Source organism: Phyllobates terribilis, unplaced genomic scaffold (assembly GCF_046119375.1).
Source record: "Phyllobates terribilis strain yellow unplaced genomic scaffold, ASM4611937v1 Scaffold_3__8_contigs__length_932513732, whole genome shotgun sequence".
NCBI lineage: Eukaryota > Metazoa > Chordata > Amphibia > Anura > Dendrobatidae > Phyllobates > Phyllobates terribilis.
This window is the reverse complement of record NW_027362763.1, coordinates 653,137,568-653,153,598: the sequence shown is the minus strand read 5'-3', so window position 1 is coordinate 653,153,598 and position 16,031 is coordinate 653,137,568. Positions and strand designations below refer to the sequence as shown.

Genomic DNA, 16,031 nt, shown 5'->3' with positions numbered 1-16,031 from the left:
GAGCCACCATATATAGTGCTAAACACTGAGCCACCATATAGAGTGCTAACCACTGAGCCACCATATACAGTGCTAACCACTGAGCCACCATATACGGTGCTAACCACTGAGCCACCATATACAGTGCTAATCACTGAGCCACCATATATGGTGCTAACCACTGAGCCACCATATACGGTGCTACCACTGAGCCACCATATACGGTGCTACCACTGAGCCACCATATACAGTGCTAACCACTAAGCCACCATATACGGTGCTAACCACTGAGCCACCATATACGGTGCTAACCACTGAGCCACCATAAACAGTGCTAATCACTGAGCCACCATATATGGTGCTAACCACTGAGCCACCATATACGGTGCTACCACTGAGCCACCATATACAGTGCTAATCACTGAGCCACCATATACAGTGCTAACCACTAAGCCACCATATACGGTGCTAACCACTGAGCCACCATATACGGTGCTAACCACTGAACCACCATATACAGTGCTAATCACTGAGCCACCATATATGGTGCTAACCACTGAGCCACCATATATGGTGCTAACCACTGAGCCACCATATACAGTGCTAATCACTGAGCCACCATATAGAGTGCTAACCACTGAGCCACCATATACAGTGCTAACCACTGAGCCACCAAATATAGTGCTAACCACTGAGCCACCATATACAGTGCTAATCACTGAGCCACCTTATATAGTGCTAACCACTGAGCCACCGTATACAGTGCTAACCACTGAGCCACCAAATATAGTGCTAACCACTGAGCCACCATATACAGTGCTAATCACTGAGCCACCTTATATAGTGCTAACCACTGAGCCACCGTATATAGTGCTAAATACTGAGCCCCCATATGGTGCTAAATACTGAGCCACCATATACAGTGCTAATCACTGAGCCACCATATACAGTGCTAACCACTAAGCCACCATATACGGTGCTAACCACTGAGCCACCATATACGGTGCTAACCACTGAGCCACCATATACAGTGCTAATCACTGAGCCACCATATATGGTGCTAACCACTGAGCCACCATATATGGTGCTAACCACTGAGCCACCATATACAGTGCTAATCACTGAGCCACCATATAGAGTGCTAACCACTGAGCCACCATATATGGTGCTAACCACTGAGCCACCAAATATAGTGCTAACCACTGAGCCACCATATACAGTGCTAATCACTGAGCCACCTTATATGGTGCTAACCACTGAGCCACCATATACAGTGCTAACCACTGAGCCACCATATACAGTGCTAACCACTGAGCCACCATATACAGTGCTAACCACTGAGCCACCGTATATAGTGCTAACCACTGAGCCACCAAATATAGTGCTAACCACGGAGCCACCATATACAGTGCTAATCACTGAGCCACCTTATATAGTGCTAAATACTGAGCCCCCATATGGTGCTAAATACTGAGCCACCATATACAGTGCTAATCACTGAGCCACTGTATACAGTACTAACCACTGAGCCAAAGTATACAGTGCTAATCACTGAGCCACCGTATACAGTGCTAATCACTGAGTCACCGTATACAGTGCTTACCACTGAGCCACCGTATATAGTGCTAAACACTGAGCCACCGTATACAGTGCTAATCACTGAGCCACCATATACAGTGCTAACCACTGAGCCACCATATACAGTGCTAACCACTGAGCCACCATATATAGTGCTAACCACTGAGCCACCATATACAGTGCTAACCACTGAGCCACCGTATACAGTGCTAACCACTGAGCCACCATATACAGTGCTAACCACTGAGCCACCATATACAGTGCTAACCACTGAGCCACCGTATACAGTGCTAATCACTGAGCCACCATGTATAGTGCTAACCACTGAGCCACCATATACAGTGCTAACCACTGAGCCAAAGTATACAGTGCTAATCACTGAGCCACCGTATACAGTGCTAATCACTGAGTCACCGTATACAGTGCTAACCACTGAGCCACCGTATACAGTGCTAATCACTGAGCCACCATATACAGTGCTAACCACTAAGCCACCATATACAGTGCTAACCACTGAGCCACCAAATACAGTGCTAACCACTGAGCCACCATATATAGTGCTAACCACTGAGCCACCATATACAGTGCTAACCACTGAGCCACCGTATACAGTGCTAACCACTGAGCCACCATATACAGTGCTAACCACTGAGCCACCGTATACAGTGCTAACCACTGAGCCACCGTATACAGTGCTAATCACTGAGCCACCATGTATAGTGCTAACCACTGAGCCACCATATACAGTGCTAACCACTGAGCCACCATATACAGTGCTAACCACTGAGCCACCATATACAGTACTAACCACTGAGCCACCATATATAGTGCTAAACACTGAGTTACCATATATATTGTGCTAACCACTGAGCCACCATGTACAGTATTAACCACTGAGCCACCATATATAGTGCTAAACACTGAGCCACCATATATAGTGCTAAACACTGAGCCACCATATAGAGTGCTAACCACTGAGCCACCATATACAGTGCTAACCACTGAGCCACCATATACGGTGCTAACCACTGAGCCACCATATACAGTGCTAATCACTGAGCCACCATATATGGTGCTAACCACTGAGCCACCATATACGGTGCTACCACTGAGCCACCATATACGGTGCTACCACTGAGCCACCATATACAGTGCTAACCACTAAGCCACCATATACGGTGCTAACCACTGAGCCACCATATACGGTGCTAACCACTGAGCCACCATAAACAGTGCTAATCACTGAGCCACCATATATGGTGCTAACCACTGAGCCACCATATACGGTGCTACCACTGAGCCACCATATACAGTGCTAATCACTGAGCCACCATATACAGTGCTAACCACTGAGCCACCGTATACAGTGCTAACCACTGAGCCACCGTATACAGTGGTAACCACTGAGCCACCATATACAGTGCTAACCACTGAGCCACCATATACAGTGCTAACCACTGAGCCACCATATAGTGCTAACCACTGAGCCACCGTATATAGTGCTAACCACTGAGCCACCATGTATAGTGCTAACCACTGAGCCACCATGTATAGTGCTAACCACTGAGCCACCGTATATAATGCTAACCACTGAGCCACCATGTATAGTGCTAACCACTGAGCCACCATGTATAGTGCTAACCACTGAGCCACCATGTATAGTGCTAACCACTGAGCCACCATGTATAGTGCTAACCACTGAGCCACCATATACAGTGCTAACCACTGAGCCACCATATACAGTGCTAACCACTGAGCCACCGTATACAGTGCTAATCACTGAGCCACCATGTATAGTGCTAACCACTGAGCCACCATATACAGTGCTAACCACTGAGCCACCGTATACAGTGCTTACCACTGAGCCACCGTATACAGTGCTAACCACTGAGCCACCATATACAGTGCTAACCACTGAGCCACCATGTATAGTGCTAACCACTGAGCCACCATGTATAGTGCTAACCACTGAGCCAGCATGAGGCACTTTCTCGCCTGCCACAATATTCTACATGATGATATCTTACAACACTACAGAGTCAAGACCCAATAAAGGCGACTTAACTGCCGGGATCTCATTATTATTAAAGGGTCAAAGGTTGAATGCACTGCAGCAGTAATCTGAGTTTGTTACAATGTATCAGTGCAGGTGACAGGTTTACTCTGGAGTCCAGGATCTTTACATCACAGAAGATTCTGCACTGGTTACCAATGTAACAAACCCTCAGCTGTGAGAAGCATTGGGTGAGGCTATAGACTGAGCCGCTGACTGACATCCAGCAGAAGACGGAGCATCGCAGGGAACGTCCCGTCCTACAGAAACTGTTCTTCCGGCTGTTACTCACCGGAAGAGCGAGGAAAGCCTGGAAGAGCTCCAGGAAGAGGTCGTCGTAGATGAGCAGCTCCTCCAGCTCCGCCGCCTGGACGTCCGGCGCTGCCGAGAGAAGGGTCCGGCGTGAGCCGAGAGTTACCGTCACATCACCACCCATTCTGGGGTCAATGCTGCCCCCTGTCAATCATCCGAGACTGACGAGCGCCTACACACAGGGGTCAGGACCCTCTACATCACATCACACCTCATGCTCCAGTCACCTCCAGAGCTGCACTCACTACTCTGCTGTTACATCATGTCTTATGCTCCAGTCACCTCCAGAGCTGCACTCACTACTCTGCTGTTACATCACACCTTATGCTCCAGTCACCTCCAGAGCTGCACTCACTACTCTGCGGTTACATCACACGTTATGCTCCAGTCACCTCCAGAGCTGCACTCACTACTCTGCAGTTACATCATGTCTTATCCTCCAGTCACCTCCAGAGCTGCACTCACTACTCTGCTGTTACATCATGTCTTATCCTCCAGTCACCTCCAGAGCTGCACTCACTACTCTGCTGTTACATCATGTCTTATCCTCCAGTCACCTCCAGAGCTGCACTCACTACTCTGCTGTTACATCACACCTTATGCTCCAGTCACCTCCAGAGCTGCACTCCCTACTCTGCGGTTACATCACACGTTATGCTCCAGTCACCTCCAGAGCTGCACTCACTAATCTGCAGTTACATCATGTCTTATCCTCCAGTCACCTCCAGAGCTGCACTCACTACTCTGCTGTTACATCATGTCTTATCCTCCAGTCACCTCCAGAGCTGCACTCACTACTCTGCAGTTACATCATGTCTTATCCTCCAGTCACCTCCAGAGCTGCACTCACTACTCTGCGGTTACATCACACCTTATGCTCCAGTCACCTCCAGAGCTGCACTCACTACTCTGCGGTTACATCATGTCTTATCCTCCAGTCACCTCCAGAGCTGCACTCACTACTCTGCAGTTACATCATGTCTTATCCTCCAGTCACCTCCAGAGCTGCACTCACTACTCTGCAGTTACATCATGTCTTATCCTCCAGTCACCTCCAGAGCTGCACTCACTACTCTGCGGTTACATCACACCTTATGCTCCAGTCACCTCCAGAGCTGCACTCACTACTCTGCTGTTACATCGTGTCTTATCCTCCAGTCACCTCCAGAGCTGCAGTCACTACTCTGCTGTTACATCACACCTTATGCTCCAGTCACCTCCAGAGCTGCACTCACTACTCTGCGGTTACATCATGTCTTATCCTCCAGTCACCTCCAGAGCTGCACTCACTACTCTGCAGTTACATCATGTCTTATCCTCCAGTCACCTCCAGAGCTGCACTCACTACTCTGCAGTTACATCATGTCTTATCCTCCAGTCACCTCCAGAGCTGCACTCACTACTCTGCGGTTACATCACACCTTATGCTCCAGTCACCTCCAGAGCTGCACTCACTACTCTGCAGTTACATCACACCTTATGCTCCAGTCACCTCCAGAGCTGCTCTCACTACTCTGCGGTTACATCACACCTTATGCTCCAGTCACCTCCAGAGCTGCACTCACTACTCAGCGGTTACATCACACCTTATGCTCCAGTCACCTCCAGAGCTGCACTCACTACTCTGCTGTTACATCATGTCTTATCCTCCAGTCACCTCCAGAGCTGCACTCACTACTCTGCGGTTACATCACACCTTATGCTCCAGTCACCTCCAGAGCTGCACTCACTACTCTGCGGTTACATCATGTCTTATCCTCCAGTCACCTCCAGAGCTGCACTCACTACTCTGCAGTTACATCATGTGTTATGCTCCAGTCACCTCCAGAGCTGCAGTCACTATTCTGCTGTTACATCATGTGTTATCCTCCAGTCACCTTCAGAGCTGCAGTCAATATTCTGCTGTACATCACACCTTATCCTCCAGTTACCTCCAGAGCTGCACTCACTACTCTGCGGTTACATCACACCTTATGCTCCAGTCACCTCCAGAGCTGCACTCACTATTCTGCTGTTACATCATGTCTTATCCTCCTGTCACCTCCAGAGCTGCACTCACTACTCTGCAGTTACATCATGTGTTATGCTCCAGTCACCTCCAGAGCTGCACTCACTACTCTGCTGTTACATCATGTCTTATCCTCCAGTCACCTCCAGAGCTGCACTCACTACTCTGCGGTTAAATCATGTCTTATCCTCCAGTCACCTCCAGAGCTGCTCTCACTACTCTGCGGTTACACCACACCTTATGCTCCAGTCACCTCCAGAGCTGCACTCACTATTCTACTGTTACATCGTGTCTTATCCTCCAGTCACCTCCAGAGCTGCACTCACTACTCTGCGGTTACAGCACACCTTATGCTCCAGTCACTTCCAGAGCTGCACTCACTACTCTGCGGTTACATCATGTCTTATCCTCCTGTCACCTCCAGAGCTGCACTCACTACTCTGCGGTTACATCATGTGTTATCCTCCAGTCACCTCCAGAGCTGCACTCACTACTCTGCGGTTACATCATGTCTAATCCTTCAGTCACCTCCAGAGCTGCACTCACTATACTGCTGTTACATCATGTCTCATCCTCCACTCACCTCCAGAGCTGCACTCACTACTCTGCGGTTACATCATGTCTCATCCTCCAGTCACCTCCAGAGCTGCAATCACTATTCTACTCTTACATCATGTCTCATCCACCAGTCACCTCCAGAGCTGCTGTCACTATTCTCCTGTTACATCATGTCTTATCCTCCAGTCACCTCCAGAGCTGCACTCACTACTCTGCGGTTGCATCATGTCTTATCCTCCAGTCACCTCCAGAGGTGCACTCACTACTCTGCGGTTACATCATGTCTCATCCTCCAGTCACCCCCAGAGCTGCACTCACTACTCTGCGGTTACATCATGTCTTATCCTCCAGTCACCTCCAGAGCTGCAGTCTCTATTCTGCTGTTACATTGTGTCTTATCCTCCAGTCACCTTCAGAGCTGCACTCACTATTCTGCTGTTACATCACACCTTATCCTCCAGTCACCTCCAGAGCTGCAGTCTCTATTCTGCTGTTACATTGTGTCTTATCCTCCAGTCACCTTCAGAGCTGCACTCACTACTCAGCGGTTACATCGTGTCTTATCCTCCAGTCACCTCCAGAGCTGAACTCACTACTCTGCGGTTACATCGTGTCTTATCCTCCAGTCACATCCAAAGCTGCAGTCAATATTCTGCTGTCACATCATGTTTTATCCTCCAGTCACCTCCAGAGCTGCGGTAACCATTCTGCGGTTACATCACACCTTATCCTCCAGTCACCTCCAGAGCAGCACTCACTATTCTGCTGTTACATCGTGTCTAATCCTCCAGTCACCTCCAGAGCTGCATTCACTATTTTGCTGTTACATCGTGTCTTATCCTCCAGTCACCTCCAGAGCTGCAGTCACTATTCTGCTGTTACATCATGTCTTATCCTCCAGTCACCTCCAGAGCTGCAGTCACTATTCTGCTGTTACATCATGTCTTATCCTCCAGTCACCTCCAGAGCTGCAGTCACTATTCTGCTGTTACATTGTGTCTTATCCTCCAGTCACCTCCAGAGCTGCACTCACTATTCTGCTGTCACATGGTGTCTTATCCTCCAGTCACCTTCAGAGCTGCAGTCAATATTCTGCTGTACATCACACCTTATCCTCCAGTTACCTCCAGAGCTGCACTCACTATTCTGCTGACATATTGTGTCTTATCCTCCAGTCACCTCCAGAGCTGCAGTCAAAACTCTGCTGTTACATCACACCTTATCCTCCAGTCACGTCCACAGCTGTGGTCACTATATTGCTGTTATATTGTCTTATCCTCCAGTCACCTCCAGAGCTGCAGTCTCTATTCTGCTGTTACATCATGTCTTATCCTCCAGTCAACTCCAGAGCTGCAATCACTATTCTGCTGTTACATTGTGTCATATCGTCCAGTCACCTCCAGAGCTGCACTCACTATTCTGCTGTCACATTGTGTCTTATCCTCAAGTCACCTCCAGAGTTGCTGTCACTATTCTGCTGTTACATCATGTCTTATCCTCCAGTCACCTCCAGAGCTGCGGAAACTATATTGCTGTTACACCATGTCTTATCCTCCAGTCACCTCCAGAGCTGCACTCACTATTCTGCTGTTACATTAGGTCTTATCCTCTAGTCACCTCCAGAGCTGCACTCACTAGTTTCCAGTTACATCATGTCTTATCCTCCAGTCACCTCCAGAGCTGCACTCTCTATTCTGCTGTCACATTGCGTCTTATCCTCCAGTCACCTTAAGAGCTGCAGTCAATATTCTGCTGTTACATCATGTCTTATCCTCCAGTCACCTCCAGAGCTGCAGTCACTATTCTGCTGTTACATCATGTCTTATCCTCCAGTCACCTTCAGAGCTGCAGTCAATATTCTGCTGTACATCACACCTTATCCTCCAGTTACCTCCAGAGCTGCACTCACTATTCTGCTGACATATTGTGTCTTATCCTCCAGTCACCTCCAGAGCTGCAGTCAAAACTCTGCTGTTACATCACACCTTATCCTCCAGTCACGTCCACAGCTGTGGTCACTATATTGCTGTTATATTGTCTTATCCTCCAGTCACCTCCAGAGCTGCAGTCTCTATTCTGCTGTTACATCATGTCTTATCCTCCAGTCAACTCCAGAGCTGCAATCACTATTCTGCTGTTACATTGTGTCATATCGTCCAGTCACCTCCAGAGCTGCACTCACTATTCTGCTGTCACATTGTGTCTTATCCTCAAGTCACCTCCAGAGTTGCTGTCACTATTCTGCTGTTACATCATGTCTCATCCTCCAGTCACCTCCAGAGCTGCGGTCACTATTCTGCTGTAACGTTGTGTCTTATCCTCCAGTCACCTCCAAAGCTGCAGTCACTATTCTGTTGTTACATCATGTCTTATCCTCCTGTCACCTCCAGAGCTGCGGAAACTATATTGCTGCTACATCATGTCTTATCCTCCAGTCACCTCCAGAGCTGCACTCACTATTCTGCTGTTACATTAGGTCTTATCCTCCACTCACCTCCAGAGCTGCACTCACTACTCTGCGGTTACATCATGTCTCATCCTCCAGTCACCCCCAGAGCTGCACTCACTACTCTGCGGTTACATCATGTCTTATCCTCCAGTCACCTCCAGAGCTGCACTCACTACTCTGCGGTTACATCGTGTCTTATCCTCCAGTCACCTCCAGAGCTGCAGTCACTATTCTGCTGTTACATCGTGTCTTATCCTCCAGTCACATCCAAAGCTGCAGTCAATATTCTGCTGTCACATCATGTTTTATCCTCCAGTCACCTCCCGAGATGCACTCACTATTCTGCTGTTACATCGTGTCTAATCCTCCAGTCACCTCCAGAGCTGCAGTCACTATTCTGCTGTTACATCGTGTCTTATCCTCCAGTCACCTCCAGAGCTGCAGTCACTATTCTCCTGTTACATCATGTCTTATCCTTAAGTCACCTCCAGAGCTGCACTCACTATTCTGCTGTACATCACACCTTATCCTCCAGTCACCTCCAGAGCTGCAGTCACTATTCTGCTGTTACATCATGTCTTATCCTCCAGTCACCTCCAGAGCTGCAGTCACTATTCTGCTGTTACATTGTGTCTTATCCTCCTGTCACCTCCAGAGCTGCACTCACTATTCTGCTGTTACATCATGTCTTATCCTCCAGTCACCTCCAGAGCTGCTGTCACTATTCTGCTGTTACATCATGTCTCATCCTCCAGTCACCTCCAAAGTTGCAGTCAATATTCTGTTGTTATATCATGTCTTATCCTCCAGTCACCTCCAGAGCTGCAGAAACTATATTGCTGTTACATCATGTCTTATCCTCCAGTCACCTCCAGAGCTGCACTCACTAGATTCCAGTTACATCATGTCTTATCCTCCAGTCACCTCCAGAGCTGCACTCTCTATTCTGCTGTCACATTGTGTCTTATCCTCCAGTCACCTTCAGAGCTGCAGTCAATATTCTGCTGTTACATCATGTCTTATCCTCCAGTCACCTTCAGAGCTGCAGTCAATATTCTGCTGTACATCACACATTATCCTCCAGTTACATCCAGAGCTGCACTCACTATTCTGCTGACATATTGTGTCTTATCCTCCAGTCACCTCCAGAGCTGCAGTCAAAACTCTGCTGTTACATCACACCTTATCCTCCAGTCACCTCCAGAGCTGCAGTCTCTATTCTGCTGTTATATCGTGTCTTATCCTCCAGTCAACTCCAGAGCTGCAGTCACTATTCTGCTGTTACATTGTGTCTTATCCTCCAGTCACCTCCAGAGCTGCACTCACTATTCTGCTGTCACATTGTGTCTTATCCTCCAGTCACCTCCAGAGTTGCTGTCACTATTCTGCTGTTACATCATGTCTCATCCTCCAGTCACCTCCAGAGCTGCGGAAACTATATTGCTGCTACACCATGTCTTATCCTCCAGTCACCTCCAGAGCTGCACTCACTATTCTGCTGTTACATTAGGTCTTATCCTCCAGTCACCTCCAGAGCTGCACTCACTAGTCTCCAGTTACATCATGTCTTATCCTCCAGTCACCTCCAGAGCTGCACTCTCTATTCTGCTGTCACATTGTATCTTATCCTCCAGTCACCTCCAAAGCTGCAGTCACTATTCTGCTGTTACATCATGTCTTATCTTCCAGTCACCTCCAGAGCTGCAGTCACTATTCTGCTGTTATATCCTGTCTTATCCTCCAGTCACCTCCAGAGCTGCAGTTACTATTCTGCTGTTACATTGTCTTATCCTCCAGTCACCTCCAATGCTGCAGTCACTACATTGCTGTTACATTGTGTCTTATCCTCCAGTCACCTCCAGAGCTGCGGTCACTATATTGCTGTTACATCATGTCTTATCTTCCAGTCACCTCCAGAGCTGCAGTCACTACTCTGCTGTTACATCATGTCTTATCCTCCAGTCACATCCAAAGCTGCAGTCACTATTCTGCTGTTACATCACGTCTTATCCTCCAGTCACCTCCAGAGCTGCACTCACTATTCTACATCACACCTTATCCTCCAGTCACCTCCAGAGCTGCATTCATTATTCTGCTCTTACATTGTCTTATCCTCCAGTCACCTCCAAAGCTGCAGTCACTACATTGCTGTTATATTGTGTCTTATCCTCCAGTCACCTCCAGAGCTTCGCTCACTATTCTGCTGTTACATCATGTCTTATCCTCCAGAGCTGCAGTCACTATTCTGCTGTACATCACACCTTATCCTCCAGTCACCTCCAGAGCTTCGCTCACTATTCTGCTGTTATATCGTGTCTTATCCTCCAGTCACCTCCAGAGCTGCATTCACTATTCTGCTCTTACATTGTCTTATCCTCCAGTCACCTCCAAAGCTGCAGTCACTATTCTGCTGTTACATCGTGTCTTATCCTCCAGACACCTCCAGAGCTGCACTCACTATTCTGTTGTTACATCATGTCTTATCGTCCAGTCACCTCCAGAGCTGCACTCACTATTCTGCTGTTACATTAGGTCTTATCCTCCAGTCACATCCAGAGCTGCACTCACTAGTCTCCAGTTACATCATGTCTTAACCTCCTGTCACCTCCAGAGCTGTAATCTCTATTCTGCTGTCACATTGTGTCTTATCCTCCAGTCACCTCCAAAGCTGCAGTCACTACTCTGCTGTTACATCATGTCTTATCCTCCAGTCACATCCAAAGCTGCAGTCACTATTCTGCTGTTACATCATGTCTTATCCTCCAGTCACCTCCAGAGCTGCACTCACTATTCTACATCACACCTTATCCTCCAGTCACCTCCAGAGCTGCACTCACTATTCTACATCACACCTTATCCTCCAGTCACCTCCAGAGCTGTATTCATTATTCTGCTCTTACATTGTCTTATCCTCCAGTCACCTCCAAAGCTGCAGTCACTACATTGCTGTTATATTGTGTCTTATCCTCCAGTCACCTCCAGAGCTTCGCTCACTATTCTGCTGTTACATCATGTCTTATCCTCCGGTCCCCTCCAGAGCTGCAGTCACTATTCTGCTGTACATCACACCTTATCCTCCAGTCACCTCCAGAGCTTCGCTCACTATTCTGCTGTTACATCGTGTCTTATCCTCCAGTCACCTCCAGAGCTGCATTCACTATTCTGCTCTTACATTGTCTTATCCTCCAGTCACCTCCAAAGCTGCAGTCACTATTCTGCTGTTACATCGTGTCTTATCCTCCAGACACCTCCAGAGCTGCAGTCACTATTCTGCTGTTACATTCTGTCTTATCCTCCAGTCACCTCTAGAGCAGCACTCACTATTCTGTTGTTACATCATGTCTTATCCTCCAGTCACCTCCAGAGCTGCACTCACTCTTCTGCTGTTACATTAGGTCTTATCCTCCAGTCACATCCAGAGCTGCACTCACTAGTCTCCAGTTACATCATGTCTTAACCTCCTGTCACCTCCAGAGCTGCACTCTCTATTCTGCTGTCACATTGTGTCTTATCCTCCAGTCACCTCCAAAGCTGCAGTCACTATTCTGCTGTTACATCATGTCATATCCTTCAGTCACCTCCAGAGCTGCACTCACTATTCTGCTGACATATTGTGTCTTATCCTCCAGTCACCTCCAGAGCTGCAGTCACTACTCTGCTGTTACATCACACCTTATCATCCAGTCACCTCCAGAGCTGTGGTCACTATATTGCTGTTATATTGTCTTATCCTCCAGTCACCTCCAGAGCTGCAGTCTCTATTCTGCTGTTACATCATGTCTTATCCTCCAGTCACCTCCAGAGCTGCAGTCACTATTCTGCTGTTATATCCTGTCTTATCCTCCAGTCACCTCCAGAGCTGCAGTTACTATTCTGCTGTTACATTGTCTTATCCTCCAGTCACCTCCAGAGCTGCATTCACTATTCTGCTCTTACATTGTCTTATCCTCCAGTCACCTCCAATGCTGCAGTCACTACATTGCTGTTATATTGTATCTTCGTCTCCAGTCACCTCCAGAGCTGCACTCACTATTCTGCTGTTATATCATGTCTTATCCTCCAGTCACCTCTAGAGCTGCAGTCACTATTCTGCTGTCACATCGTGTCTTATCCTCCTGTCACCTACAGAGCTGCAGTCACTATTCTGCTGTTACATCATGTCTTATCCTCCAGTCACATCCAAAGCTGCAGTCACTCTTTTGCTGTTAGATCATGTCTTATCCTCCAGTCACCTCCAAAGCTAAAGTCACTATTCTGCTGTTACATCATATTTTATCCTTCAGTCACCTCCAGAGCTGCAGTCACTATTCTGCTGTTACATCATGTCTTATCCTCCAGTCAGCTCCAGAGCTGCATTCACTATTCTGCTGTTACATCATGTCTTATCCTCCAGAACTGCTCTCACTATTCTGCTGTTAGATCATGTCTTATCCTCCAGTCACCTCCAAAGCTGCAGTCACTATTCTGCTGTTACATCGTGTCTTATCCTCCAGTCACATTCAGAGCTGCATTCACTATTCTGCTCTTACATTGTCTTATCCTCCAGTCACCTCCAAAGCTGCAGTCACTACATTGCTGTTATATTGTGTTTTATCCTCTAGTCACCTCCAGAGCTTCGCTCACTATTCTGCTGTTACATCATGTCTTATCCTCCAGTACCCTCCAGAGCTGCAGTCACTATTCTGCTGTACATCACACCTTATCCTCTAGAGCTTCGCTCACTATTCTGCTGTTGCATCGTGTCTTATCCTCCAGTCACCTCCAGAGCTGCATTCACTATTCTGCTCTTACATTGTCTTATCCTCCAGTCACCTCCAAAGCTGCAGTCACTACATTGCTGTTATATTGTGTCTTATCCTTCAGTCACCTCCAGAGCTTCGCTCACTACTCTCCTGTTACATCGTGTCTTATCCTCCAGTCACCTCCAGAGCTGCAGTCACTATTCTGCTGTTACATCGTGTCTTATCCTCCAGACACCTCCAGAGCTGCACTCACTATTCTGCTGTCACATTGTGTCTTATCCTCCAGTCACCTCCAGAGCTGCACTCACTATACTGCTGTCACATTGCGTCTTATCCTCCAGTCACCTCCAGAGCTGCACTCACTATTCTGCTTTTACGTCATGTCTTATCCTCCAGTCACCTCCAGAGCTGCACTTACTATTCTGCTGTTGCATTAGGTCTTATCCTCCAGTCACCTCCAGAGCTGCACTCACTAGTCTCCAGTTACATCATGTCTTATCCTCCAGTCACCTCCAGAGCTGCTCTCACTAGTCTCCAGTTACATCATGTCTTATCCTCCAGTCACCTCCAGAGCTGCACTCTCTATTCTGCTGTCACATTGTGTCTTATCCTCCAGTCACCTCCAAAGCTGCAGTCACTATTCTGCTGTTATATTATGTCTTATCCTCCAGTCACCTTCAGAGCTGCAGTCACTATTCTGCTGTACATCACACCTTATCCTCCAGTTACCTCCAGAGCTGCACTCACTATTCTGCTGACATATTGTGTCTTATCCTCCAGTCACCACTCTGCTGTTACATCACACCTTATCCTCCAGTCACCTCCAGAGCTGTGGTCTCTATTCTGCTGTTACATCATGTCTTATCCTCCAGTCACCTAGAGAGCTGCAGTCTCTATTCTGCTCTTACATCATGTCTTATCCTCCAGTCACCTCCAGAGCAGCAGTCTCTATTCTGCTGTTACATCATGTCTTATCCTCCAGTCACCCCCAGAGCTGCAGTCACTATTCTGCTGTTATATCCTGTCTTATCCTCCAGTCACCTCCAGAGCTGCACTCACTAGTCTCCAGTTACATCATGTCTTATCCTCCAGTCACCTCCAGAGCTGCACTCACTATTCTGCTGTCACATTGTGTCTTATCCTCCAGTCACCTCCAGAGCTGCACTCACTATACTGCTGTCACATTGCGTCTTATCCTCCAGTCACCTCCAAAGCTCCAGTCACTATTCTGCTGTTACATCATGTCTTATCCTCCAGTCACCTTCAGAGCTGCAGTCACTATTCTGCTGTACATCACACCTTATCCTCCAGTTACCTCCAGAGCTGCACTTACTATTCTGCTGTGACATTCTGTTTTATCCTCCAGAGCTGCACTCACTATTCTGCTGTCATATTGTGTCTTATCCTCCAGTCACCTCCAGAGCTGCAGTCACTACTCTGCTGTTACATCACACCTTATCCTCCAGTCACCTCCAGAGCTGTGGTCACTATATTGCTGTTATATTGTGTCTTATCCTCCAGTCACCTCCAGAGCTGCAGTCTCTATTCTGCTGTTACATCATGTCTTATCCTCCAGTCACCTCCAGAGCTGCAGTCTCTATTCTGCTGTTACATCAAGTCTTATCCTCCAGTCACCTCCAGAGCTGCAGTCACTATTCTCCTGTTACATCGTGTCTTATCCTCCAGTCACCTCCAGAGCTGCAGTCACTATTCTGCTGTTACATTGTGTCTTATCCTGCAGTCACCTCCAGAGCTGCACTCACTATTCTGCTGTCACATTGTGTCTTATCCTCCAGTCACCTCCAGAGCTGCAGTCACTATTCTGCTGTTACATCATGTCTCATCCTCCAGTCACCTCCAGAGCTGCAGTCACTATTCTGCTGTTACATTCTGTCTCATCTTCCAGTCACCTCCAGAGCTTCACTCACTATTCTACTGTCACATTGTGTCTTATCCTCCAGTCACCTCCAGAGCTGCACTCACTATACTGCTGTCACATTGCGTCTTATCCTCCACTCACCTCCAGAGCTGCACTCACTATTCTGCTTTTACATCATGTCTTATCCTCCAGTCACCTCCAGAGCTGCAGTCTCTATTCTGCTGTTACATCATATCTTATCCTCCAGTCACCTCCAGATCTGCAGTCTCTATTCTGCTGTTACATCACGTCTTATCCTCCAGTCAACTCCACAGCAGCAGTCACTATTCTGCTGTTATATCCTGTCTTATCCTCCAGTCACCTCCAGAGCTGCAGTCACTATTCTGCAGTTACATTGTCTTATCCTCCAGTCACCTCCAATGCTGCAGTCACTACATTGCTGTTACATTGTGTCTTATCCTCCAGTCACCTCC

At 47.7% G+C, this 16,031-nt stretch overlaps 1 protein-coding gene across 2 annotated transcripts in view; it reads right to left on the bottom strand.

The window, feature by feature from the left end:
• LOC141257286 (uncharacterized) overlaps positions 1 to 16,031 on the bottom strand; it is a 122,742-nt gene that overhangs the window by 90,075 nt on the left and 16,636 nt on the right. For both annotated transcript variants that reach the window (XR_012318045.1, XM_073671681.1), the window contains exon 2: positions 3,903 to 3,991. Coding sequence is in view for 1 of the 2 variants with exons in the window: in XM_073671681.1 (XP_073527782.1) it covers positions 3,903 to 3,991 (89 nt within the window). In the remaining variant the exon portion in view is untranslated. The remainder of the gene's footprint in view (positions 1 to 3,902; positions 3,992 to 16,031) is intronic.